Source organism: Chiloscyllium punctatum, chromosome 26 (genome assembly GCF_047496795.1).
Source record: "Chiloscyllium punctatum isolate Juve2018m chromosome 26, sChiPun1.3, whole genome shotgun sequence".
Classification (NCBI taxonomy): Eukaryota; Metazoa; Chordata; class Chondrichthyes; order Orectolobiformes; family Hemiscylliidae; genus Chiloscyllium; species Chiloscyllium punctatum.
Window position 1 is genome coordinate 42,975,850 of NC_092764.1, and position 26,576 is coordinate 43,002,425.

Sequence of the window (26,576 nt, forward strand, 5' to 3'; positions counted from 1 at the left end):
GTTGTTCCTGAAACAATGCATGGTGAAATGGGGCTAAAACTGGAATAGAGGGATGCTATGGGCCAGGGAAGGTAGTTAATCCGGCGAGTTTGCTAAGACATGACAAGAGATCTTACTAGACTTGTGATGAGAAGCCGTCCAAAAAGTTTGATGCATTTGACTCTTAGCTGAGAAAATGTAAGACAAGACAGTTTATAATATGGAAAAAAGACTATTTACCTCATTTGATCTATGCTTTTGTATGAGTTCCATAACAAAATTCATACAGCCATATCCTTCTATTTCTTTGCTGGTGTTTCTGTTAAGATATAATTCTATGATTGTGCTCTGAGGGTGGCAGAGATAATATGCACTGCCCCTTGTGCTGAAATCATGAAAACATGAGGAATGCTATGTTTATTCATCCTTTTTAAAAGTGTTGATTTAACTATGGAAGCTTTTTGTACTTGGTACGTATATGACATTGTTGCTCATTATAGGCGATCATTTCTTTTGTTTTAGTCCTGTATGATTAGCCTTAAAACTAAGTATAGCTATCTATACTTAAAGTGGTTTGTAGTTTAATCAGTGTTTCTGACAAATAATACCCATACTTGAGTGTCAGCCGTTCTACTTGGATCACAGTATAAATTAATTATTAATATCAAGCTTTCACATTTACAATAACTGTCAATGCATGTGGCTGTTGGTAAGATTCATATAATAGTTGAATCGGTCGATTATGTGATCTGCATTCCTGTAACAATGTATTAATAGTAGGGGGTTTACCAGAGTGCAATTCTTATATTCATTATAATGTTTTAATGGATGAAAATAATTTGCTAGCACTGTTCTATGTTTGCACTTCCACATATATGCAAGACTGTGCTGAGTTCAAAGTTATTTTATGTGGAAATTACTTAATTTTAGAAAATTCGTGAAACATTGCACCTGAATTCCAAATTGGTTTTGCTTTCAGCAGTTTTGATTCTATTCCTTTAAATTATCTAAGTTTTTTTTTCAAGTTAAACTGTGCATCCTATTAAAAATGGTGTTCTCTTTTCAGGGACTGTTGTAGATCGTTTGGAAAGAGTTTATCAACGTTCAGGCAGAAAGAAACACTGGTCTGTATAGTCCTGTTTGTTTTCCTGTATTTCTCTATGTATTACTGTGTGTCAAATTTCCATGATTGACATTTCAGATATTTAAAATAAGAATGCTTATTGTATTATTTGAATCATGGAACCTACAGTAGAGACTGGTCAATCAACCTAGAAAGCCTTTGCTGGGATTAATTGTATGTTGCAGCATCAGTAATCTAGGACTGTATATTGCTTAACCCACTTTCTTTACAATTATTGTCTTATATTCATCATATTTATCAAATATTTATCCATTTCACTTTTAAGTTTCTGTCCCTATAATCGATGTGATAAAGCAGACAGTGTTCCAATATTACTACGTGAAAGACTTTTCTTTCCAATCATTCTCCTTTATTTTTCTCGTGTTTTTTTTATGTCTGCATCAATATCTTTGCTTGTGATTGATGTTAGACCAACTGAACTACAATTACTCGTTTCCTTCACTCTTTTTTTTGTTAAAGGGAGTTATTAGGAAAGATTTACCCTGTTGGCAGTATGTTCATGTATAAGGCTGCTATCTGTTCGTCCCCCTATCTTCTTTCAGCAATTTCGGCCATCTTGAGTTTTACTGTTTTTTTTGGAATCAACTTCTTCTTAACAATTGTTCCAATTCCACATCCTTGTCCATCATTATTTATAAACACCAGTGCAAAATTTCCATCAGGCCTTTATCCTCCGCAGTTAGATATGCTGCATCTTAAGTGGTCTACTCTTTATAGAATCATAGAAATTTATAGCACATAAAGCTAGTCATGCTTCATCCTATGCACTTTCCTCTCATCCATAGCCTGTAAGATCCTCATCTTCAAAAAGCTATCTAACTATATTTTATAGTCACTTACGGAATCAGCTTCTACCACTTTTCCGTTAGACAGTTCTGGACCCTTACAAGTCCCTGAATGAAAAAAAAACTCTAATTACCTCTCTATACATTGTTTCAAATCTAAGACTTCTAGTTATTGTCCCACTAATCACAAAAAACAATTCTTTCCCATTTTCTCTCTTAAAACCACTCAGAATTTTAAAATCTACTTTCAGCCACATGTTGATCCTCTCTATTCTCTAACCACGGTCATTATCTTTCCACCTTCTCATCTGTCCCTTATTTTTGGTAGTATCTGGTAAATCTACTTTGTATCCTTTTTAATGCTCTTTGTGTCTTTCCTTAAATGTCCTTCAAACTACCAAATTTTATAATGGTGCTCCATTCACCTAAGTCATTTTTGAAAATTGGCAAGAGTAGTGGAACCAAGCTGCCAGTTGAACAATGCCATCACCCCACCTTCAACTATATATTGACTTTTTTATACATTTATATGTTTTTTCTTCGTCTTTTTATTTTGACTGCTAGTTTTCCTTAAACGTTCTCCTTTACCACTTCCAATTTCCCTTTTTACTTCCTCATTTTTGTCATTTTCATTCCTGATTATCTTCAAAATGTCATTTCAACTGCACCTATACCCAGATCATTTATGTGTGTGGAACCTAAGGAACCTCAATAGTGCTGATGTGCACTTCTATCACGCCTTTACAATCAAAAAGGTATACATTATCACTCATTTTGTGTGCCTTAGTCATTTCTGTAGCTACTTTAATACATGTACCTTAATTTTCTATAACAGTTCTTTTACACTAGCCTTATCAAATAGCCTCTGACATAAAGATAACATTCCCTACATGTATTTTTTAACCATATACTAGACTCTCTCAAATAGAGTGGTAAAATCAACGAAGCACAGCCTGCCTTTTACAAGCCATATTAACTCTCCCTGATTTGGTCACACTTTTTTCAATATTCATTAATCATATTTTTATTCACACATAAGGGCAGATTGCCTGTGACTTCCTGTCTATTCTGTTCCATTTTCTTGAAACACAACATTTGTTACCCTAGAGTACACTGTAATTCTCATTTCTAGAAATGTTTTTAGGGAGTTTTGTCTGAGAGATATCTCCACTTTTTACGTCTTTGGTATAAGGCAACTCTTTTGTCTCTAAAAGGTCACAGCTGTTTAACTATCTTCAGTATATTTGCTTATAAAATCCTTTACATTACAATTGACTCTGTCCCTTTAAATTTATATAGTATTTGCATTGTTTTCTTTTTAAAATGGTTTTAAGGTTTGATAAAGATTTCAGAAATTGCTGTTCAGGGTTTCTCCTGCAGACAGTTTTGGGATTCTAAGGTAGTCACAAAAATAACTATTAGTCAAGGATTTCAGTTGTATTTTTTGTAATTGCTGATAAATATCCCTCGTATTTGATGAAAGAACTAGTGCCCTGAATAAAAAGTAAAATGAAATCTAAAAGGATTCTTGGGTCTAATAATAAAGAGCTGATGGATCAATAACTGTCAGGAAAATCACTTTTTGTTGCATATAAGTTTGGTCAAGTTCAAGAAATATTTTAGGTAGACATATATTAGAGGCATTAAATGGAAAACATCTGTCATCAGTATGGTTTAGGAATATCTGTGTATCAGCACTCTGGAGACTGCTGACAGGATTTCTCCAATTGACTGTCTTCAAATCCCACCTTTGTACCTGAGGACTAGTGGTAATGCCAGGGAGCATTTTTGACACTTCTTTCAGCTCTGTAATAGATCTGATAGTTAGTGTCGTATTATATGCAAGCGCAGTTTGCCAGCAGACCAATTGGCATATGAGCATCTGATCTTCCAGCAGAGGTGACAGAGGTCAATGCTGTTCAATAAGCCTTGAACAGACATTGTGAGGAAACAAGCATTCACTTTCAGAGCTGAAAGAGAACTTTTAAAATAGCTAATTCTTTGTTTTGTGAGGTTGGTGTGGGAAGAGTATTGGATCCCTACGTTACAAAATAACATCAAGTATCTACCATTGTTCCTAATCTGTTTAGCTATATCTTATATATTTGTTGTCCTTTTTACGAATACTTAATTGTAATTTCCTGATAAAAATGATACAGTGTAACATTGAAATGGTTTCAGTTTATAAGATGTAGACTTTACAGTATGTTTAGAAATCTGATTAACTTTCTTTACAATTCCTATGACCTTTATATAATCATTGTGCAATATATTTAGGTTGGCTGTACGTTACAGTGCTGCACTTTTAGAGCTGATTGCTGCCTCTATTGCCCCACATATTACCACAATGCTGGTACATGGGAAGCAGGTAATTAGGACAGCATTTGAGAGATTTGGTGCCATCTTCAGTGTGTCATAGTTCCACCCAAATCTTTTTAATGAATGCCTTGCACTGCATAATTGTCTGTTAACGCTTTACTAGCAACCACCAGAGATATGTCCATTCTCTTCACTTAAATGATTTCTTAGATTTGCTAGATTTGCAGCATGTGTTTGATTAATTTAACTGAATAGCTAGTTATGCTTTTTTTCTGAGCAAACAAGGCATTTCATTGAATAAGTTTCTTAATTTAAATGACTATCAGTTACATATTTTATTAATTATGCCTAGCTGCATCTGTTGTGGTTCTCATGTTTCTGACTTGCATATTCATCGGCTGTGCTTGTTAAAACATTTTTCACTAATTCCTTGTTGCACTCCATCAAATCCCGAATGCTTGATCCATAACATTCCCACATCTCAATTTTCAGAAAGTACAAGTTGACATTTTGACACAAAGCATATTGTTTACACTTCATTTAAAACCATTATTGTCTGTAGTTCATTACAAACATTTAAACATTTGGATTTGACTTTCTACCAATGTTATGTAAAACAAAGAGCATTACTGAGTTTTTGGACCAAGTTAAAATGTATTTATTCTAACCTGTATAAGATATTGTTCACTTACCTCAGCATAGTACATGGTTCATTATTTTTACTTTTGCTAATTATCTTTGACTTTTTTGTTGCTGTGTGCTTTCATTTAATCTCACTTTAAAACTTATCCTGCTGCCTCCCATTTTCTTATACTTAGAATCTTAGAGACTTTCCTGTGATTAATGGCACACTAGACATACAAAACATACGCTGAGGTCTGCCTCCATAACTAGTATTTCCTGAAACAGGTCATTAGCCTGTCCCTGAAGGCTAAAGCTTGAAAGCTGCCACTCCACATTATATGCGGCTGACCAGGTAAAATTCCCATTCTCACTACCTACAATAGGAAATTAGAAAGATTTAGAAGTTTGTTTGACTGTTTAGCCACATTATAAATGCATCTTTTGTGGCTATCAAGTCTTGAAGTGGGACTCAAATACTTATGTCTTGGCTCAGTGACAGGACGCTGCCCACTGTGCCACAAGACCTTCCCTCCTCCATAGAGACAAGGATGATAAATTTACATCAGCAGGGTTGTTCAATCCAGCCTCTAGTAGGTCAAGGCAAGTATTCAAGGGAATGCTTTCTACAGTTTAGGAGAATTGTGCATCAAATTATATATAACTCTAGTGCTATTCCATCAATCTGTGACATCAGCACGTCCTTCATATGGCATAGCAATGCAAGCTACACACCTTTAGAACTGAACAGAAATTGTTCCTGTCTATGCCAAGGAGAGAGAAACATTCACAATGTGAGGTTGGACTGGATGATCAAAGGCTAGGGAGTGCTACTTTGAGACTTGGGAAGATGTCAGGCTGAGACTTGGTGGGGGTGTTTTGGCACATTGGAATTCAGTACGGAGTCTAGCATATTGGGAGACTGCAGATTGGGGATTGGATGTGTGCTGGCACATTCTGACAAGGGGGCTTGGGACAGAGGCAACAGATTGAAACTCAGTTGGTAAAACAGATTTGGGATTCAGGAGGATTGTGCCGTATTGGGATGATTGGATCATGATTGGCATGGAAAGTCTCCAGATGAAGACTGGAGTACTGTAGATTAAGACAAAGACAAAGAGGCCTGGCAGCTTGTGACAAAGCTGGTCAGCAGGTTGGAACTAGGGGCAGGTTGGGACTCAAGAATGGGGAATAGTAGTTTAGAATTCAGCAATCAGATTTGGATTCAGGATAAAGGTTGAGGATTTTTTTTGTTCAAAGATTGTGGGTGTCACTGACTGGTCCAGGGATTATTGCCCATACCTAATGGCCTGAGGTTGAACAGGGGAACAGAGACTGACAGGAGTTAAACAGAATAGTTCAGATAATGAGGACTAGGAGTGAGGATGTCGGATGGGGGAAAGGAGGGGAACTATGAAATGAGACAAGAGGTTGCATTTTGAGCCTGAATGGGACTGGAAATTTTTGGAAGTCAGGAAAAGAGTTCTGGGGAATATTGGTGCCCAGCATTTCCTTCAGAGCAAAGAGTAGCAGCAGTATGTTTACTGGTAGCCTTCAGAAAAGAGTGAATGAAACCTTGGGAGTTTAGAATGGAAAAATAATGGAATAGTATTTTCACTGATGGTAATTTGGACAAGTGATAGAGATCACTGTGGCATGGTGGGGTTACACTATGCTTTTACATCAGAAGCTGAAATAAACATCGTGATGAGTTCCAAAAAGGATGGGTATAACCCACTGCAGTGCTGTGGATTATGTCTGTCCCATATTTCCTATTTCATCAGTCTCCCATGCAGGACCTTATGTACTGAAATCCATGTGGACTGCATCAAATGCATTGCTGTCATCTACATACCTGATCGCTTGTTCAAAACATGTAATCAAGTTGGTCAGGCATAACCTCCCTTTAACAAAACCATGCTGACTGTTCTTGATTGTTCCCTGCCTCTCCAAGTATGGAGTAATTCTGTCCCTCAGAAGTGCTACCAATAGTTTCCTTTTCACTAAGTTTAGATTGATTGGCCTGTTTATCCTTGTTTATCCTTTCCGCCCTTCTTGGGTAACAGTACCAAATTGGCTGTCCTCCTGTCCTCTAACAACTCTTCTGTGGCCAGGAAGGAATTGAAAATTATTGCCAGTACTCCTATTATTTTACCCTCTGTTGCCATACTCAATAGCCTGCGATACATTCCATCTGAACCTGGACATCTATTTATTTTTATGCCTGCCAGACCACTTAGAACTTTCTCTCTGTTCTATGCTAATTTTTAATTATATCACAGTACTTCGCCCTGATTTCTATTTCTGCATCATCGCTCTCACTAGTGACCAACGACACAAAGTATTCATTTAGAACCCTTTCTACATCCATAAGGTCTAAGCACAAATTGCCACTGGAGCCCTTAGTGGTCCCTGTTCTTTTCCTAGGTATCTTTTACCTTTACTTGTAAAATAACTTAGGACCTTTCTTCACTTTACCACCATTATCCATTCATGACCCTTTTTTCCTTTCCTAATTTCCTTTTTAAGTTCCCTGTTGTACATTCTGTCTTCCTCTGGACATCTGCTCTTTTGAGGCCTAGGTATCTGGTCTTTATTCAGTCCTGCATATCCTTCAAAATCGAAGGATCATTAAATTTGTTGGTCCACCTTTTATATTTGTTAAACATGTTAGCCCTGTACTCTGCAAATTTCCTTCTTGAATGTGTGCTACTAAATATATCTGCTACCAGTCCACTCTGGCCAAATTATATCTTATCTTCATTATCTAAAGTTAAGCCCAGGACCACTGCTTCTCTTGCAGGACATCTACAAACTGGATTTTAAAAAACTATACGGATATATTTTAAGAATTACAGTCCCTCTAAATCTTTCGCTCTATGATCTCCCAGTTAATGTAGCCAAAGTTGTAACTCCCCCTCTATTGTTACCTGATTACTTTTACACTTTACTTTTACACTTATCTGAAATGTGTGTACATATCTGCTCTTCTCTTTCTTCTGACGGCTTGGGATCCTGAGTTGCACTGTATGTAATTTTGCAGATGGGTCCTACAACAGAAATAGGCCCCATCGTGTACATAAATTAATCCAATGGTCATTTCAGATAATCACAAAGTGCCCCAGAAATTGTAAGTACAAATACAATTTTACATGAATGCAGTTTAATGTGCCACTCTGAAGGACCTTGCAACCTAAAATTGGTATATGTTGTACTTGTTTTGATCATTTCCACACCATTGTGACCAGAGATAACTTTTATGAAATATCGCCTGCAGGAAGTGCTAGGATTCCACATCAGGAATCCCTGTAAACTCAGTTGATATTCCTGCCTCAGGACTGATCTCGATTGCAGTCTCAGTGTGACCATGTCTTAGTTGCAATGTACTTCCTTAGTCACAGTAACTGTATGGCTTCACCTCTGTGCCAGTTGCTCTGTGTCCTTTCCCAGTTTCAGTCACTCTGTGGTCCTCTATTGCTGTGACACTGTCTTTTTAATGGTCTTTTTGTTATCTTAATAGTCCCTGCAACAATTGCCTAATGGCCCTCTTTCATTTACAGTTATATTTAGTTGCAGACGTTTTAAAAAAGAGCAAAGAGAGTTTCTTGTCTGTGAACTTGTTTTGTTGGCTGTCTCCTCCTTCATCTCTAGATTGCCTGAAAGCTAAATAATTTGCTATCTGATAACTTCACTGGGAACTGACATGATGCCCAGACAGAAACCTGGAGTTACAAGTTTAAGTTGTCACCTCTATTTGAATCTCTACTCATTTCAAGCACTTGTCACATATTGATATTCACATCTTTCATGTACAAGACAACTCAATGAAAAAAGATGTATTTTTACATCTAGCAGGTGTCATGTGAACAGCAGGAAAACTGTTATAATGTTTTCATTGTTATTTTAGGTTTGAAACTTGTTACAACTAATATTCACAAGTACTCTTTTCTGAACAAAACAAAGTGCGTTTCAGCTCATTTTAAAATGCATCTTTTAATGATGGTTATTTCTGAGCAGTTGGACAATAAAAGGAGGATCCATCTGCATTGCTGTCCATGTCATTATTGGTTATTCATGCATAAATGAAATGGTCTGTATACCATGTCCACTGATATAAGTGTAAAAATTGTGGCATTTTTTCAGTGCTGTTCCAAAATGTACTGTATTGAAGTTGTTTATTGTGACATTAACGTTGTCAATGAATTTCATGAGGAAAGATATGTTGCTGTATCTCAATGTTTGAATGTGCTCTCACATTGTGTTGCATCGTTTGACCTGAAAAGACTTGAGCTGGGTAAGGCTGATTTTAGCCCCACTTTGCTGATAACTACTTTTATAATAGGAAACAAGAAAAATCCTTCAATGCACACTTAAACTCTTAACAGCATATTTAAGGACTGGAACTATTACTTTAGACACACCCAGGACACACATTTAGCAGTAGGACCAACATTTGAGCAGATTCTGAGTGCAGATTGTCTCACTAATAAGTTGGTTTGTTTTCACCCATTTTTGGCCCAAATCACGAACGCAGCACAACATACAGCAGTTCTCCAAACTCCCAAACACCCTCACAGCCAAGTCCCCCAGCCCCTCCACTTCTTTCTGACATTCTTTTCTTTCTTAGATATTTTTTCATTTCTTGGTCAAATTTTCACTGTGTGCCATGTTATTAGTTTTGTTGGTTCTTTTCAGAATCCATAATTATTTTCTCTCATATCATTTTCACTCAGCAATTATTTATACTTTCTGCTTTTTCTTTTCCCTCTGTTGTTTCTCTCATTTCCTAAGTTCCAATAGATTGCATTATATAGCACCTTCAGTATAGACAACATTCTTAAAATGTTTGAAGCATCAATTAATAGGAGCAGCTTTACCTTACCTTTTCCTCAGATGAGGGGATTGTCCAGTGATGAAAGGCTGAGTAAATTGGGCCTATATTCTCTGGAGTTTAGAAGAAAAAACCTGATTTCATTGAAACATTCACGTTTAGGAAGGGGCTTTACATGGTGGATACTGAGACACTTTGTTGGCTGGAAAGTCTAGAGCAAAAGTACACAGTTTAAGGATAAGAGACTAATGATTATTTAGAATTGACTGAGGAAATATTTCTTCCCTTAACAAGTTGTGAATCTATCTCAGTGGTCTGTGAATATGCCTTTACTCCATGTATTTATGTTAATGTAGACAGATCTTTGGTATCACAGGGAATCGATGGATATGAGATACTGCAGGAATATGGATTTGAAGCCCCAGATGAGCCCATATCACATTGAATAGCTGAACTGGCTTTATAGACTACATAGGTTTATCCTCTTCCAATTTTTTAATGTTCTTCAGAAAGGCAGAATCAGACAGAAATATGCACTAATCCAAGATGAAGCTATTCACATGCAGATATTAAGTAAGAGCTTAAAGAGGGGAGGAAGCAGGAAAGGTTTAAACTTGTTGGAGAATTCGGCATAGAATGAGGTCGTTTAATCCAGATACCCTGCCAGGTATTTACAGAACAATCCTGACAGGTCTGTTCTCCTGCTCTATCTCAAACAGCTTCAACAGCATATTTCCTTTATCAGCAATACTCAAATACCAATCTTCAGGTATGGCAAGATTTCATTTTACAAGTTAACCCTTTAGAGATACCTGGAACACTCTTGGTTCAGTTTTGAAATAGGTGGAAATAAAATAACTTTACAGAAAATTATGCACACAGGTAGGTGTTTATCAGATATGTTGAATGCAGTGGAAAATTAATTGCTAACTCTTCTGTGGCTAAGAATATTTGGGTTACTTGATAGTTTCGTTGTTATTCAGTGTCTGCAGCCATGGCATTGTTTACCCTTTTCAGACCAGGATGGACAGCATTTAATTTCTGTTTGTTCGAGCACAGTCATTTCATAGTTTTTTTTTCTCGCTCATTGATTTATTTATAAATTGGAATAGAGCAGGATTAGTTGACTATACTTTACATTATCTTATACAGCCAATATCTAGTAGAATTATGTTTTTTCGTTACCAGGTCTAATGTACGCCTCACTGCAAGTATTTTAGGTAAACAAGTGGACAGCCTTGCTCCATCAATTACTAGGGTTTTAGTTCAGGGTAAACAAGTAAGTATACACCTTACTCATCAGTACAACAGTTCTTTGATACATTTTCTTTCTTTATTTAATATTGATATTAATTTTGCAACTCTTTTCCTGAGTCAATTTTTTCTAATGTTTATGTATCATGGGTAAGTCATCTAAAATATTAAAATACTTTCAATTTAAACCATGCTATGTTTTATTCCCATGCTGTGTAAAGAGTGCCCATACTTTCAGTCAGTCAGGAGATGACTCATTTTAGCTGATCTTATGTGTGAAAAAGTTCTTTCCCCGGAACATCAGAAAGAACAAAGTTACATTCCACAACTAAGCAAATCCTGAATCGCATCAGTTAATTTAGTACATTTTGAAATAAAGACTTTGCTGTAATGAAAGGAAGCATGTCAGCCAATTTGTAGAGAACAAAATCACAGGAAGAACAATTCTGTCTTATTTATTCATTTGAATGAGGGAATGTTTTTAAGATTTTTTTTGTGTAGTTACCATTTTCCTTTCTCTATCTATCCAAGAGATCAGCTGTGAAAATGTGAGAGTCCCCTAGCATATGTACTCTTCCAATTCCTTAGTATGAATGTTTAAATCAAATGAAAGATATGAGCAATGTTTTGGTGTATTCTTGTCTATAAGGAGAAAGTTGACTGAATTCCATTTTGCTTAGTACCCATTAGACAGAAGAAATTTTGTCTTTTCAATTGAGAGAGCTGGATTCATTCTCAGATTCCAGAGATGGAAGCTGTGTTCTACCTCATTGCACCAGAGTATCTCCCATTTGAATGACCCATAATGTTTCGATAATTTTATGCAAAGAATGAAGAGTAACACTCTTGAAGCCATGCATTTCTTTTGGACATATATCTAGGTTGGTAAACCTATTAATTTAGCAGAGCATTTTATTTTAAAATGCTGCAAACTAGTTAAATAGTAGATGTTTTCCTCAGCATTTAGACATTGCACAGTTATTTTTAAAGGGAGTTGCAGTCTGACTATCTTAATATCTAAGCACTTCCTCCTCACTATATTAGACAAATCACTTTCAGCACTCACAAATAAGTTCAAAATCCTTGTTAAATAATTTCTGCTTCTTTTGTCAGCACATGTCAGAATAACATACAATAGAAACAAAGTGAACAGCTATAAAGAAATATATAGCATCTGGGAGAGGCTTTTCATCACATTCAACATGGCGCCATGAGTGAATGAATGTTGTGCATGTGCTGCTGCAGTGTTCTTATGAGCTATTTCCAACATAATTAGAATAGTGGTGTCAACTCACTTTCGCACACCAAACTGGAGACCAACTTTTAAACAGCGTAAAATTATTTAAAACTTTATTAATTGTAAAAACTAAAAAGGACCAGAAAATTGGCATGTTTAATGCCTAGGTTTAATGACATTTTTATATGTCCACGACAGAACAACCTCGATTATCCGAACAAAATGAGCGGGGAGTATTTTGTTTGGATAACTGAGTGTTCCAATAACTGAATGCTTGGATAACGGATAATGTTTTTACAAGACATTGAGACATTGATTGGATAATCTGAAATTTGTATAATTGATGTTCGGATAGCCGAGGTTGCCCTGTATACATGACAAATGAGCATTTTAAAATTTCTTAATTGGTTAATCATTTTTTGAACTTCTTTATAAACTCAAGAGGGAATATAGCTTATATTTTGAACAACTGTCTGTAAATAATTGCACTTTTCACAAAAATGAGTTTATCATACTTAATGTATGGTTCATATTTATGTGTACATGTAGTAATTGAATAGATTTTTCACTCACTAAACTTTCTTCATTGCTATTTACCAGATTACAATAGGAGTGTTCGGGCATGAAGAGGCAGTGATTTCAAACCCCTTGTCTCCAACGGACATAAAGAAGATTGTCTACACTAAATGCGCCCAGCACGATGAAAGAGAGGCAGTGCTTCAACAGGAACTTGTCATTCATATTGGTTGGCTTATCTCTAATTCTCCAGAACTCTTCCACGGGATGCTGAAATTTAGAATTGGGTATGTTAAATATAGATATTATTTGACTTTTCAGCGAATCTTTATTGAAATACTGATTTTTGTTGTTAAAGACATTAACATGCATAATCATTTTGAGAGGAGCTGATGAGATCAGCCATAATTGTCTTAAATAGTGGAGCAGGCTCAATTTGTCTGCTACTGCTCCTTGTTCTTATGTTCTTCTGTAGTTGTTGGACCTGTTTGCTGTAGATATAAATGCTATTAGTTAAACTTCCCTGAAATTAATTTTCTGTTCTTAATACTGTTTTGCCTTGCAAATTCCCAGGAATTACTGAATAAATCTGCGATGTAATTATGTACTTCTTAACCAATCAAATTGAAAAATTGTGAATTTAGCAGCAATTAGATTGAGAAAAGCTTTGTTAATTATACTGGGCAAATTCAGTGCTGAATGTTGCACAGAAACAAAGAGTAAAAAGGATTGGGTTAAGGGAATGAAAAAGGATAGAGGATAAGTTCAAAGAAAAACTAGATATCGCACTTTTCAACAATTAAAACCTGATGGCATGAAACTTCACACATATCAAGTAATTTTTAGTCCCAGAAATGATCTTTAACTTTGCACATCATTAAACATTTCTGTCATATGCATAAATACCTGTAGAGTTAACTTAAGTAGATCCAAGGAAAGTGCTAAATTCTTGTGGTGGGTTTAGCAAGTGTAGTACCCTCGTGCCACCAAATATATTTCAGTGGTGAACCAGAAAGTGACATATAACTTATGGAAAACTAACTTGGAGCAGCTCAAATATCATCTTTTCGATTTTCACATTTACTTGCTTATTGTGTTGTCTGAAGATGCTGTAACCTTTGCACATAAGGAACAGTGAGCACCATTAGCCTTGTCTTTATTTTGACAGAATGTTCTAGGTAAATGTTTTCTTGAAAAGTGTAGTAAGAGGTTAGATAACATCTGTCAATGTATTTATGTATCTTAACTGCCATTCTAGACTATTTGGTAAGATTGGTAGTAATCACCTTTTAATTAAATCAGGTCATCCAAACATTTTGGATTTTCTGGGTGGAAGAAGTGAGGTTTAAGAACAGTTCTAACTTCATCCTTTGTTTGAGTTGGGGCAACAGTAACATAGTAGTAATGCCATTGGACTAATAATTGAGAGCTAATGCTTTAGGGACATCAGTTGAAATCCCATCACAGCAGCTTAGGAATTTTAAATTCACTTAATACTTCTGGAATTGAAAGCTAGTCTCAGAAATTGTAATCATGAAACTATCTTCAGTGGTCGTCAAAAGTTCATCTGGTTCACTAACGTCCTTTAGGAAAGGAAATCTGTCATTCTTTCCTGATCTGGCCTACACGTGACTCCAAAGCCGCAGGAATCTCGTTGACTCTTAACCATCTTCTGAAGCAGTCCAGTAGTCACTGTTCAAAGACATTTAGGAGTGGGAGGCAATTACTGTGCTTGCTGGCAGTGCCAGCATCCCAAGAAATAATAAGTTGAAAAATAAATCTCTTGGCAATCACATTAAATTGCCTTATCCTACTTGCAGATTCCTTTTTATTCTTTATTTCAGTCTGTTACATTCCACGTATGATTGTTCCACTTTCTTCCATAAAATCCACCATTTCTTCTGTCATCTATTTTTGCTTGAAATGCTTTGCTTTTGTCAGAATTTAACTTTTGCATTTTCCATTAGGAACTTCATGATCAAGTTAAACTCCATTTCTGTTTTGTTGTTTCTTCCACCTACAATGTTGCAAAATCCAATCATTCCAAATCCAATCTCCTCAGTTTCCTAATATTTTATTAGGAATTTTCACCTTGATATTTGTAATAGGAACCACTGCTATGTGATCACTGTCACAATGTGCTTCAGGAAATGATTTTGATTCCTTAACGCAAGTTTCTGAAACAGCTATTTGTTATAATAAAATCAATCTGATTTCACATTTGATCTTCTGGACTTCCCCATATCCAGCTTTAGCCTGGATCATGATTGAGCTGTTTGTTTATAATAGTCTCCTTGTTCCATCGGAACCAATTGACCCACACGACGCCTCTGTTGTTGTATTCTTCAAAACTATGTGGGACAATTCCTAGTATGCGAGAGCTTCCTACCTTTGCATTGAGCTAACCCATAATGATGGTGTTGTCTTGAGAACCACATTGTTTGCTGGCTTGGTCATGTAGAAAACCTCAGGATTTTCATCTGATGGATATGTATTTGTAAAATTTTGACATTGAAAGGTGTACCTACTATTGTGATGAGGAGAATTCTCTGGGAAGTAGCCCGTTAATCTGAAAGAGGCTTGGAAAGTTTCTGATCAAGAGCTACTGTGAATTCATTTTTATAATTATCTCTCCCAAGTAGGTAATGACTCCTTCTTTGTACTGGTACTTCTCAGTTCTCATCCATCTTACTTCACATAACCCAAGATTATTGACTAATAACCTACACTTCTCTTGAAACACATTTTTGGCTTTCCCTATTTGATTGATGTTCTAACATTCTAAGCCACAATTATTCTGGGTTCAGTTTTTTTGTCCTCTTTTAGTTTGTTTTCAAAGTATTTCATGGGTTGTGCAGTAAGATGACAACGGTCTTGATTCATCTGTTGTTCATGGATGTCTATACCAGCAAGATGTTGACTCTATTGCTGCAAACACCTATTCATATCTTGATAAGAACTATTCGCTTTGATCATATTTGGTCAGGTAAAAGGGTAAACATGAAATGGTTTCATGTTCCTTCCTCCATATATGCTTGGAGGTTTCACAAACTCTCTTCCCAAATGATCCTCCACCATCCAGCCATTTTCTTCCCAGGTCGCAACTCATCTGCCTTCACTGCTGTAGAATCCACAGATTCAACATTGGCTATCATTCGTAACCCTGAGCTAGGGGCACTCTGCTACCAGCCAGGCTAACTGGAATTGTAGGGTTGACGACACCTTCAGTCTTGTTCAGGAATCAACAAATGCATTTCAACTGAGGTAACGAAAAGCTTGGATCTGAAGAAAATTCATTAACTTGTTAATGAAATTTTGGACAAGATAACAGTTTGAAGTTCCATTAGATGTTTGAAAAGCAAAGGATAGTTCAATTAATGAAAAGGAGCAAAGCCAGAGAAGCGCTTATATTAAAAAAAACCTCACTTGACAAAGGAGCAGTGCTCTGAAAGCTTGTGATTTCAAATAAACCTGTTGGACTATAACCTGGTGTCATGTGACTTCTGACCTTGTGCACCCCAGTCCAACACCAGCACCTCCACATCAAAAAAAACGTTGACGACCAATCAAAAATAAAGAGACATGTCCAGAAACTTTGCAAGAAGGAATGGAATTTATGCTGAAGATGAAGAAGAATTGGTGAGTACTTGAATGCTCTGAAGACTGAAACAACAATCAAGCTAGGAACCAATGAAACCTTGACTCTAATCATCAACAAGATTTAAACATTGGCATTATCCCTGCAGATCTAACCAAGTCTGGTGTTCTCAGTTGCGAAATAAATCTGGCATAATAGAATGTGAGATACATTGACCGATCAGCAGTAAAGATCACCAGAGAATCCTAATGACTAGAGTTAGAGAAAATTAAAGCAGCGATTTCAGTCATTCGCTGGCTTTCTGAAAGGTGAAAAAAACAAGAAATGCAATCCAAATTAAAAACTTTGGCAGGAAGAGCCATTGACATTAAAATTTTGGCTTACCTATGTTCTTATTGATTGCACTAAAGCATTTAATAAAGTCCCATCAAAATAATCTCATAGAAATGCCAGATGCTGTGAGCATCAATGGAAAAATCTTCAAATCATCAGGATTATTTACTGAATTCAGATAGCACCAATCAGATTTGAAAACAAATCTGTGATTTGGGAGCAATTAAAATAAAAGCCTGTGCTTTCTCACTGGACTGTTTCTCTTATTCCAGCAAATGAGGAATTAAAGAGACGCTATAAAGGTAGGAGGGAGAGTAATCAACAACATTGGCTGCACCAACCAAACCAAATTTATCACAACAAATGAAGAAGCTTTCCAAAAGTAATTGATGTAGTTATGAAGGCAAGCAGTAGACATGGGCTAGTATTCAAAGAATAAGATCATTCCAGTGGTAACATCACAGTAAATGGAAGTAAGTCAGAACATGTGAATAATTCAACTATCTAGGGAAGCCCAGTACCATTGATGTCAAAAGCGGTACTGAAATCCAAAACAGGACTGGACGGGCCAGAAGTGTTTTTACAAATCTAAGTAACATTTTAAGACCTGTCAACTGTAGTTTGAAACTATAATCCATGTACTAAATTACTATGTCTGGTCAGTAACCAGTATGTATATGAAGCAGGAGCATTGGAAAAGAGGAAAAAAAGAAAATCAGCAACTTTGAAATACGGTGTTTTCGGTAAACTGCGTCAAGAAAAGAACTCACAAAGAAGTACTGGATGAGGCCAGAAGAACAGGATGATTCTTGAATATATTACAACACGGGGTAAACCCTCCTGCTTAATTTGAACCAGCAACACAGAATAGATTTGTCCCATGCAGTAATCTGTGAAAATTCAAGAGGCCAAGAACTAGTTAAAGTGAAAGTAACAACTTTATTTCTTAAAGTATAACAGAGAATAATTAATGAACAACTATTATAACTCCTTCCTGTAACCAATCTTTTACTTTCCTTTCTATAATACTAGTCCTATTAAATCCCCTGATTAAGATTTACTGAAAAAATCTCAAATTTCAAAGTCAGCCAGATGTGGAATTTTCTTTTTGGATCTTCCTGTGTCATCATCTTCTTAGGGATTTTTGCTTTACAGATTACTGATCAATAAAGGTACCTTTAAGAGAGCTATTCTTAGGGCAGTCTGCAGACATTATTGGCTTCGCAGTTCTCCGCCCAACTGCTCAATTTTCCCTGGTCTTATACCCCAAAGCATCGGATTGTGTCATTGGCTTTTAAGATTGTCAATATACTAAATTCAAACTTGATTGGAATTTTGTATTTTTTAGGGTATAATTTAAACTGATTGGCCTAATTCAAATCTGTTTCGTTGTTTCTAGGCAACCAGCTAATCTAGCTTTTGACCAAGTGTTACACTGTTACCTTGTTCAGAACACTTGGTGCTGTCAGATAGTTCTGCTAGGTTTTAACTCTCTCAAAGGTAAAGTACACCCACATCTTCATAACAAATAGTGTCATAAAGTGGCAAATGGTCCTGTGACCAAATCAACATGGACATCTAATTCAAACCCACCAACTCCCACAGCTACCTGGTCTACACCTCCTCCCACCCCCCACTTCCTGTAAAAATGCTATTCTTGACTCTCAATTCCTCCACCTTCATGGTATCTGGTCCTGGGTAAGCAATTCCACTCTGCGACATCCCAGATGGCTTCACATTTCAAGGACCGCAATTTCCCCTCCCACATGGTCAATAATGTCCTCCAGCGTATCTCCTTCACTTCCCGCACCTCCGCCCTTGAACCCCACCCTTCCAACTGCAATAAGGATAGATCCCCCCCCCCCCCCCATCCCAGACCTCACCTTTCACTCCACTAATCTCCAGATACAGTGCAATATCCTCACCATTTCCACCACCTTCAATCAGACACCACCACCAGAAATATATTTCCCTCCCCACCCCATCAACATTCCGCAGAGACCATTCCCTCTGCGACTCCTTAGTTAGGTTCACGTCCCCAACCAACCCATCTTCCACTCCCAGCATCTTTCCTTGTTGCTGCAAGAGGTGTAAAACCTGTACCCACACCTCCCCCCCTCACCTCTGTCCAAGGTCTCAAAGGATCCTTCCACATCCGGCAAAGATTTTCCTGCATATCCAAGCACCTCATCTGTCTGTTGCTCTTAATGTTGTATCCTTTGCATTGGGGAGACAAGACACCGACTGACTTAACGTTTCAGGGAGCATCTCTGGAACACATGCCCCAACCAATCCCACCGCCCTGTGGCCAACCACTTCAACATTCCCTCCCACTCTGCCAAGGACATTCAAGTCCTGGGCCTCCTTCACTGTCAAATCCAAGTCACCAATGCCTGGAGGAAGCACACCTCATCTTCCACCTTGAGAAATTCCAACAACACAGCATCAATGTCAATTTCACCAGTTTCATCATCTCCCCATCCTCCAATTCCTCCCAGAACCAACCTTCCAGCTCAGCACCACCCTCTTCAACAGTTTTATCTGTTTATTTTCCTTCCTTCCTATCCGCTCAACATTTGCCTCTGACCTATCACCATCACCCCCCTATCACCTTCCCATTTCCCTTCCCCCTCCCCCCCCAGCTCACTCCCACCCTCCTACTCATCTCTAAGCCCCATTCCCCCACCCCACCATTCCTGATGAAGAGCATGCCCAAAGCATCAATTTTCCTGCTCCTCGGATGCTGCCTGATCCGCTGTGCTTTTCCAGTGCCACACTTTTCAACTCTGATCTCTAGCATCTACAGTCCTCACTTTCTCTTGAAAAGTGAACTACTTTGAACATGTTATCTGTGCCGTAAGTTTGGACTACCTAATCACCATTGGAAGAATTAGTGGGAGAAGAGCAAGAAGCTTTGAGTGAAATGAGCAGCTAGACAACAAAAAGGCTCAACCACAGCTCCCAAAAATGAGTTCGTCTATAGTTGCTATATTGGAAAATATAGATTATTGCTACAGTTTCCTATTTTTGAATTGCTTTTCTGAGTGCACTTCATGAAACTTTGTCCATCATAGCTCTTACAGCAACTTTTTTCATGCAATCTTCTACTCTTTATTTATGTATCTGGTCTGTATGGAGCGCTTGATATGGAGTTGCATGATAGGAGAGGTGTAAGTGCTCATCGCTGTCAAAACCTTATGACCTTCACGACGGTGACACTATATTTAGAACATTGATCCTCATGTATGCATCCTCAAATTTCTGTGACCATACGCATGTCCAACAGTCTCTTAAATGTCCCCAATGACCTTCCTTCCACAACTGCTGCTGGCAACGCATTCCATGCTCTCGCAACTCTCTGTGTAAAGAACCCACCTCTGACATCCCCTCTATACTTTCCTCCAACCAGCTTAAAACTATGATCCCTCATGTTAGCTATTTCTGCCCTGGGAAATAGTCTCTGGCTATCAACTCTATCTATGCCTCTCATTATCTTGTATATCTCAATTAGGTCCCCTCTCCTCCTCCTTTTCTCCAATGAAAAAAGTCCGAGCTCAGTCAACCTCTCTTCATAAGATAAGTCCAGGCAGCATCCTGGTAAACCTCCTCTGAACCCTCTCCAAAGCATCCACATCTTTCCTATAATAGGGCGACCAGAACTGGACGCAGTATTCCAAGTGCAGTCTAACCAAAGTTTTATAGAGCTGCAACAAGATCTCACGACTCTTAAACTCAATCCCCCTGTTAATGAAAGCCAAAATACCATATGCTTTCTTAACAACCCTGTCCACTTGGGTGGCCATTTTAAGAGATCTATGTAGCTGCACACCAAGATCCCTCTGTTCCTCCACACTGCCAAGAATCCTATCCTTAATCCTGTACTCAGCTTTCAAATTCGACCTTCCAAAATGCATCATCTCGCATTTATCCAGGTTGAACTCCATCTGCCACCTCTCAGCCCATCTCTGCATCCTGTCAATGTCCCACTGCAGCCTACAACAGCCCTCTATACTGTCAAAGACACCTCCAACCTTTGTGTCGTCTGCAAACTTGCTGACCCATCCTTCAATCCCCTCATCCAAGTCATTAATAAAAATTACAAACAATAGAGGCCCAAGGACAGAGCCCTGTGGAGCACCACTCACCACTGACTTCCAGGCAGAATATTTTCCTTCTACTACCACTCACTGTCTTCTGTTGCCCAGCCAATTCTGTATCCAGACAGCTAAGATCCCCTGTATCCCATTCCTCCTGACCTTCTGAATGAGCCTACCATGGGGAACCTTATCAAATGCCTTGCTGAAGTCCATATACACCACATCCACAGCTCGACCCTCATCAACTTTTCTAGTCACATCCTCAAAAAACTCGATAAGGTTTGTGAGGCATGACCTGCCCCTCACAAATCCGTGTTGACTGCATTTAATCAAGCCATGCTCTTGCAGATGGTCATAAATCCTATCCCTCAGAATCCTTTCTAACATCTTTCAGACGACAGACGTAAGACTTACTGGTCTGTAATTGCTGGGGATTTCTCTATTTCCTTTCTTGAAGAGAGGAATTACATTTGCCTCTCTCCAGTCCTCAGGTACGATTCCAGTGGAGAGTGAGGATGCAAAGATCTTCGCAAGTGGCGAAGCAATTGCATTTCTCGTTTCCCAAAGCAGCCGAGGACAAATCTGGTCCAGGCCTGGTGACTTGTCAATCTTAATGTTTGACAAAATTTTCAGCACATCAGCCTCCTCTATCTCTATCCATTCCAGCATGTACACCTGCTCTTCAAAGGTTTCATTCACTACAAAGTTAGTTAAAGCCCAGCTGCACACCTGCAAGCCAGGAGCTGATCCTCAGGACAAGACCATGAAGGGACTGTAGTAAGTCCAAGCACCTGATTGACTATGGCCACCCCCAAACCTGAATCAGATAAGCCATTTGACTGACTATGGTGGTATCCACTCTCACTAAGGACATGTCCCTTCTTGACTTTCAGACATGGCCATTTGCTTCAAGCACATGCATTGTGTTTGCCACCTAATCTGCTGGTGCATACTGTAGGTGTGACATTGATGTACCCCAGTGCCATACAACATCATGTCCGTTTCTTTAACAATTTGTTTCTGCCCATCCTCACACACTGCCTGTGTCTCTCCTTCTGGACTAAAATGCAATTCAAGCAACAGAGGTTGGCAGCTGAAGTAAGTGCAAATTGAGTAAGTGCTAAGAAACAAAGTTAAAGACTGTAAGATGCATCCTGCATAGATGCATAAGATGCCTGTGCGCCCCTGTGTAAAAACGTCTGGTAGAAGCATACATGCTGTGTCCGAGCTTCAAAGTGACCTCATGAAGAATGGAAATAATGGTGCAAGTGGGAGCAGGCATGATGGTGTGATGGGCTGGTAGATTGCTGCTGCCAACCTCCATGGAGGGCAGATGAGGAAGAAAGTATCCACAAAGGTAAAGTTGGATGAAGACCCATGTAAACAAGTGGTGAGCTACAACTGTGTGATTGCTGTGGCACTCGTGTCAAGAATTGCCATCATTTTTTTCAGGGAAGGAGGAGAATTGGAAGCTGTATATAAATGAGATGGGACAGGCTCATAATGAAATACGAACGCCTGGAAAGAAGACATTTGCCGCTCAATAGCATGAGTCTGAAGTCACCGTTTAAACCTTGAGGGGACAATTGGAAACTGTTTTGTAGATGCCATGATTCTGGTTCTCACTCTTTTCATTTCTTTTCAACTTTTTTGCTGATCCCCACACTGTTCAAGAGAGTGAGGTCTTCGAATGAGAAATTAAACCGTGCTCCATTTGCACTGCACAATTTGAAGAAGAGCACACAAGTGACACTCGGTCCTGACTTCCTCCCTGTATCTACCTTCAACATCCAAGGAAAGATGAACTTGTCTTATTACTGTGTGTGGGACCTTGTACATATCGTACCTGACTTATTTGCCTGTTTAATAGAAATTACTGGACTTCAAATTTGTTGTGCGGTGTACTAAGGAAATTGGATAAAACTAGGTGTTTTGTATATATTTTCTCACTCCTCCTTCACCTGGTTTTATGCCATGGAATTTGATCAAGAATATGATGCTTCTATAGATTAAGAGTACTTTTAAAATGACTGGATATTATGGAATTGCAGTTTCTTTAATTCATTTGTTGACATAGCATTGCTGGCTGAGCCAGTATTTATTGCCCATCCTTAGTTGCCCCAGCAAAGTTAGTGGTGAGCTGCCTTCACTTCAAGAAACACTGCAGTCTCTGTGCTGTAGGTTGACTCACATGCTGTTAGGTAGAGCATTCCAGGATTTTAACCCAGCAACAGTGATATATACAGTGATACATAGGATACATACAGTGTAAGATATATTTTGTAGTCAAGATGGTGAGTGGCTTGAAGGGACGCTTGCAGGTGGTGGTGTTCCCAAATATCACCTACTCTTTTTGGATGGAAATGGACATGGGTTTTGAAAGTGTTGTCTAAGGATCTTTAGTGAATTTGTGCAGTGCAGCTTGTAGATAGTACACACTGCTGCAACTGAGCACTGGTGATAGTGAAGGGTGGTTGTTGTTTGAGAATGTGGTGCCAATTAAACGGACTGTTTTGTCTGGATGGTGTCAAGCTTCTTAAGTGTTATTGGAGCTGCAATCATGCAGGCACTTGGGGAGTATTCCATCAGACTCTGATGTGTTATAAAAGGCTCTGGGAAGTGAGGAGGTAAATTACTCATTGCAGTATTCCTAGCCTCTGTTCTCTCCCCATTTCCTTTTTGAATGGCGCCCACTATTCTGCTGTCGATTTACTTTGAAATAGCTGTTCCCAATCTTGTTAGATCAGATTCTGCTTTATTTTAATAAAACCTGTCTTCCCCCAATCCAAAACCCTCTTTAACAGACCTACTTTTTCCTTTTCCATAACAAACTTTAAACATACAGTGTTGTGGTTACTATCACTAAACTGCTGTCCCAATTAATGTTGGTGAAGTATAATATATTTATGCTATTATTGTTCTGACACACCTCACTGAATTATTGACTTCTCTGCTTCTCTAGTGCCTGTTAACTGTTGAGGAGCCTATAATACACTCCCAGGTGTGTGTGTGTGTTACTTATTCCTAAACTCTATCCACAAATTCTAATTTGAAGACCTTTCCAGGATATTGTCCCTCCTTACTGCAGTTACAGACTCCTTAATTAATAATGCACCACCACCTCTTCTTTTACACCCTCTCCTGACCTGTCTGAAAAGCCTATACACTGGAATGTTGATCTGCCAGTCCTGCCCCTCCTTCAACTACACCTCAACCACGCTACAGCATCGCAATTCTATGTGTCAATCCACATTCTTTATTTGTCCATCTTGCCTATAATAATCCTAACGTTAAAGTAGAGGCCACATGGCCTTAGTACATTTCCTAAAATATGCTGTATCCCTACTGAATGCTGTGTTCCCTCCCACTGCCAAACGAGTTTAAATTCCTCCCAACAGCGTTAGCAAACCCACCTGCAAGGCTATTGGTCTCATTCTGGTTCACGTACAGACCGTCCCACTGGTATAGGTTGACTTTCCCCAGAAATGAGCCCTATGATTGGAGAACCTAAAATCTGAGCCATGCATTTACCTATCCTGTGCATCTATTATTGTACTCTCTAGCACATTGTATTGGGAGTAATTCGGAGGTTACAACCTTTGTGGTCCTGCTCTTTAGTCTGCTGCCTAGCTCCCTAAATTCTTGATGCGAGACCTCACCTCTCATTCCGCCAAAATATTAATACCAATATGTACCAAGACCTCTGTCTTATAACACTCCCCTTTCAGGATGCCCTGCAGCCTCTCAGTGACATCCCTGAACCTGGCACCAGGGTGGCAACACACCATTCTGAAATCCTGTCTACTGCCACAGAAATGCCTGTCTGTTCCCTATATAATGAAGCCCCTTATCACTATCACTCTGGTTTCTTGTTCCTTGCCTCCAGTACATTCAGGCCACCCCACAGCTTACAATCTCCCAAGCTTTGTGAAATCTGCAAACTTTGAAATGGTCCCCTACACAACAAGTGAATATCATGTGCATCAAAGCAAAGGTCCCAAAACTGACCCGTGGGGAATTCCACTACCAACCACTTTCTAACCAGCAAAATGCCCATCAGCCGTGAATCTATCCCTCAGCCATTCTGTCCCTCAGCCAATTTTGTATCCACGTTCCTTCTATGGATCAAGGTCTGGGTAGTGGGATTAGTCTCAATGGCTTTTTGTTTGGAGCTGAGCCCACAAAACTGATGAGCCAAATGACCTCATTTTGTGTTGTAAATTTGTGATGTTTTCTCTGTTCTCTCTACAGATGGATCATCCATGCAATGAAACATGAACTAAAGATTCGAGGTGAGAATCTATCTGATGATTATGTGTACCAGATGTCACCAAGTGATGTCAAAAAGCTTCTTCTGGATACTCTGCAGCCTGACCAACATGACAGGTACTCTGAATCAATTAAGTAACATGGCAACTGTATACTGTTGAAATGTGCTGTCTTTTGTGTGAGCTATTTAACAGAAATACCCTTTCCCTGCACGCATGGATATAAAAATTGCCACGGCACCTTTCACAGAAGATCAAAGGTATTCTCTCTGTGCCCTGGCCATTATTTACGCCTCAATCTACAACTCAAAAACAAATTATCTGGCCACTTCCTGTATCTAGGATCCTGCTATCAAATACCAAGTCTGCCTATATTAGAACAGAATAGAATATTTTTATTGTCATGTGTGCACCAGCACAGGAGTACAGTGAAACATTTTACAATAGCTGCCTTTAATGGCCAAGTCTAGGCCATCATTACCTAAGGACAAATCTTGGATACAAAGGAGGATTAAAAGGAAAAGTAGTAGTATTTCCTACAGTGTCTTAAAAATAAATAAGACCGTCATAACAAAGTTAAAGGATTTATATTACAATCCACTAAAGAGCTTCAAATAGCAGCAGGTCAGAACATGGTCTGCCTGCCCACACCTGGCACAAGTCCAACAACTGTCTCGCTTCTCTCCAGCCTCCAGTCCACTCCTCACTAGCACTCAGCAGCAACAAAGGAAATCGTGCTGTACTAGGATTTGCTTCCCTCGTGCCGCACTGGGACCCAGGAGTCTCTTCATGCCTAGGACTCGAGATTCCCCACGCACTACACTGGGACTCGAGATGCCCCACACGCTGCACCGAATCTCGGGATTCCCCACGCACTGCAGCAAGACTCGAGATTCCCCACGGACTGCAGCAAGACTCGGGATTCCACACGCACTGCAGCAGGACTCAAGATTCCCCACGCACTGCAGCAGTACTCTGGTTTTCCCTCACGCCCCGCTCCAGTACTCGGGTTTCCCCTTACCCAGCTCCTATACTCTGGTTTCCCCTCACTTCGCTCCTGTACTCTGGTTTCCCCTCACCCAGCTCCTGTACTCTGGTATCCCCTCACCCAGCTCCTATACTCTGGTATCCCCTCACCCCGCTCCTGTACTCTGGTTTCCCTTCACCCCGCTCCTGTACTCTGGTTTCCCTTCACCCCACTCCTGTACTCTGGTTTCCCTTCACCCCGCTCCTGTACTCTGGTTTCCCTTCACCCCGCTCCTATACTCTGGTATCCCCTCACCCCACTCCTGTACTCTGGTTTCCCTTCACCCCACTCCTGTACTCTGGTTTCCCTTCACCCCACTCCTGTACTCTGGTATCCCCTCACCCCACTCCTGTACTCTGGTATCCCCTCACCCCACTCCTGTACTCTGGTATCCCCTCACCCCACTCCTGTACTCTGGTATCCCCTCACCCCACTCCTGTACTCTGGTATCCCCTCACCCCACTCCTGTACTCTGGTATCCCCTCACCCCACTCCTGTACTCTGGTATCCCCTCACCCCACTCCTGTACTCTGGTATCCCCTCACCCCACTCCTGTACTCTGGTATC

At 39.2% G+C, this 26,576-nt stretch overlaps 1 protein-coding gene across 3 annotated transcripts in view; it reads left to right on the forward strand.

Moving 5' to 3' along the window:
• The window catches only part of phkb (phosphorylase kinase, beta), a 288,598-nt gene that overhangs the window by 245,594 nt on the left and 16,428 nt on the right, over positions 1 to 26,576 (forward strand). For 2 of the 3 annotated variants that reach the window (XM_072596240.1, XM_072596242.1), the window contains 4 exons: positions 1,046 to 1,103; positions 10,868 to 10,958; positions 12,771 to 12,973; positions 24,966 to 25,100. In XM_072596240.1, coding sequence (XP_072452341.1) covers positions 1,046 to 1,103; positions 10,868 to 10,958; positions 12,771 to 12,973; positions 24,966 to 25,100 — 487 coding nt within the window. Of the gene's footprint in view, positions 1 to 1,045; positions 1,104 to 4,185; positions 4,277 to 10,867; positions 10,959 to 12,770; positions 12,974 to 24,965; positions 25,101 to 26,576 lie in introns of all 3 variants that reach the window. The other variant, XM_072596241.1, reaches the window with a different exon arrangement.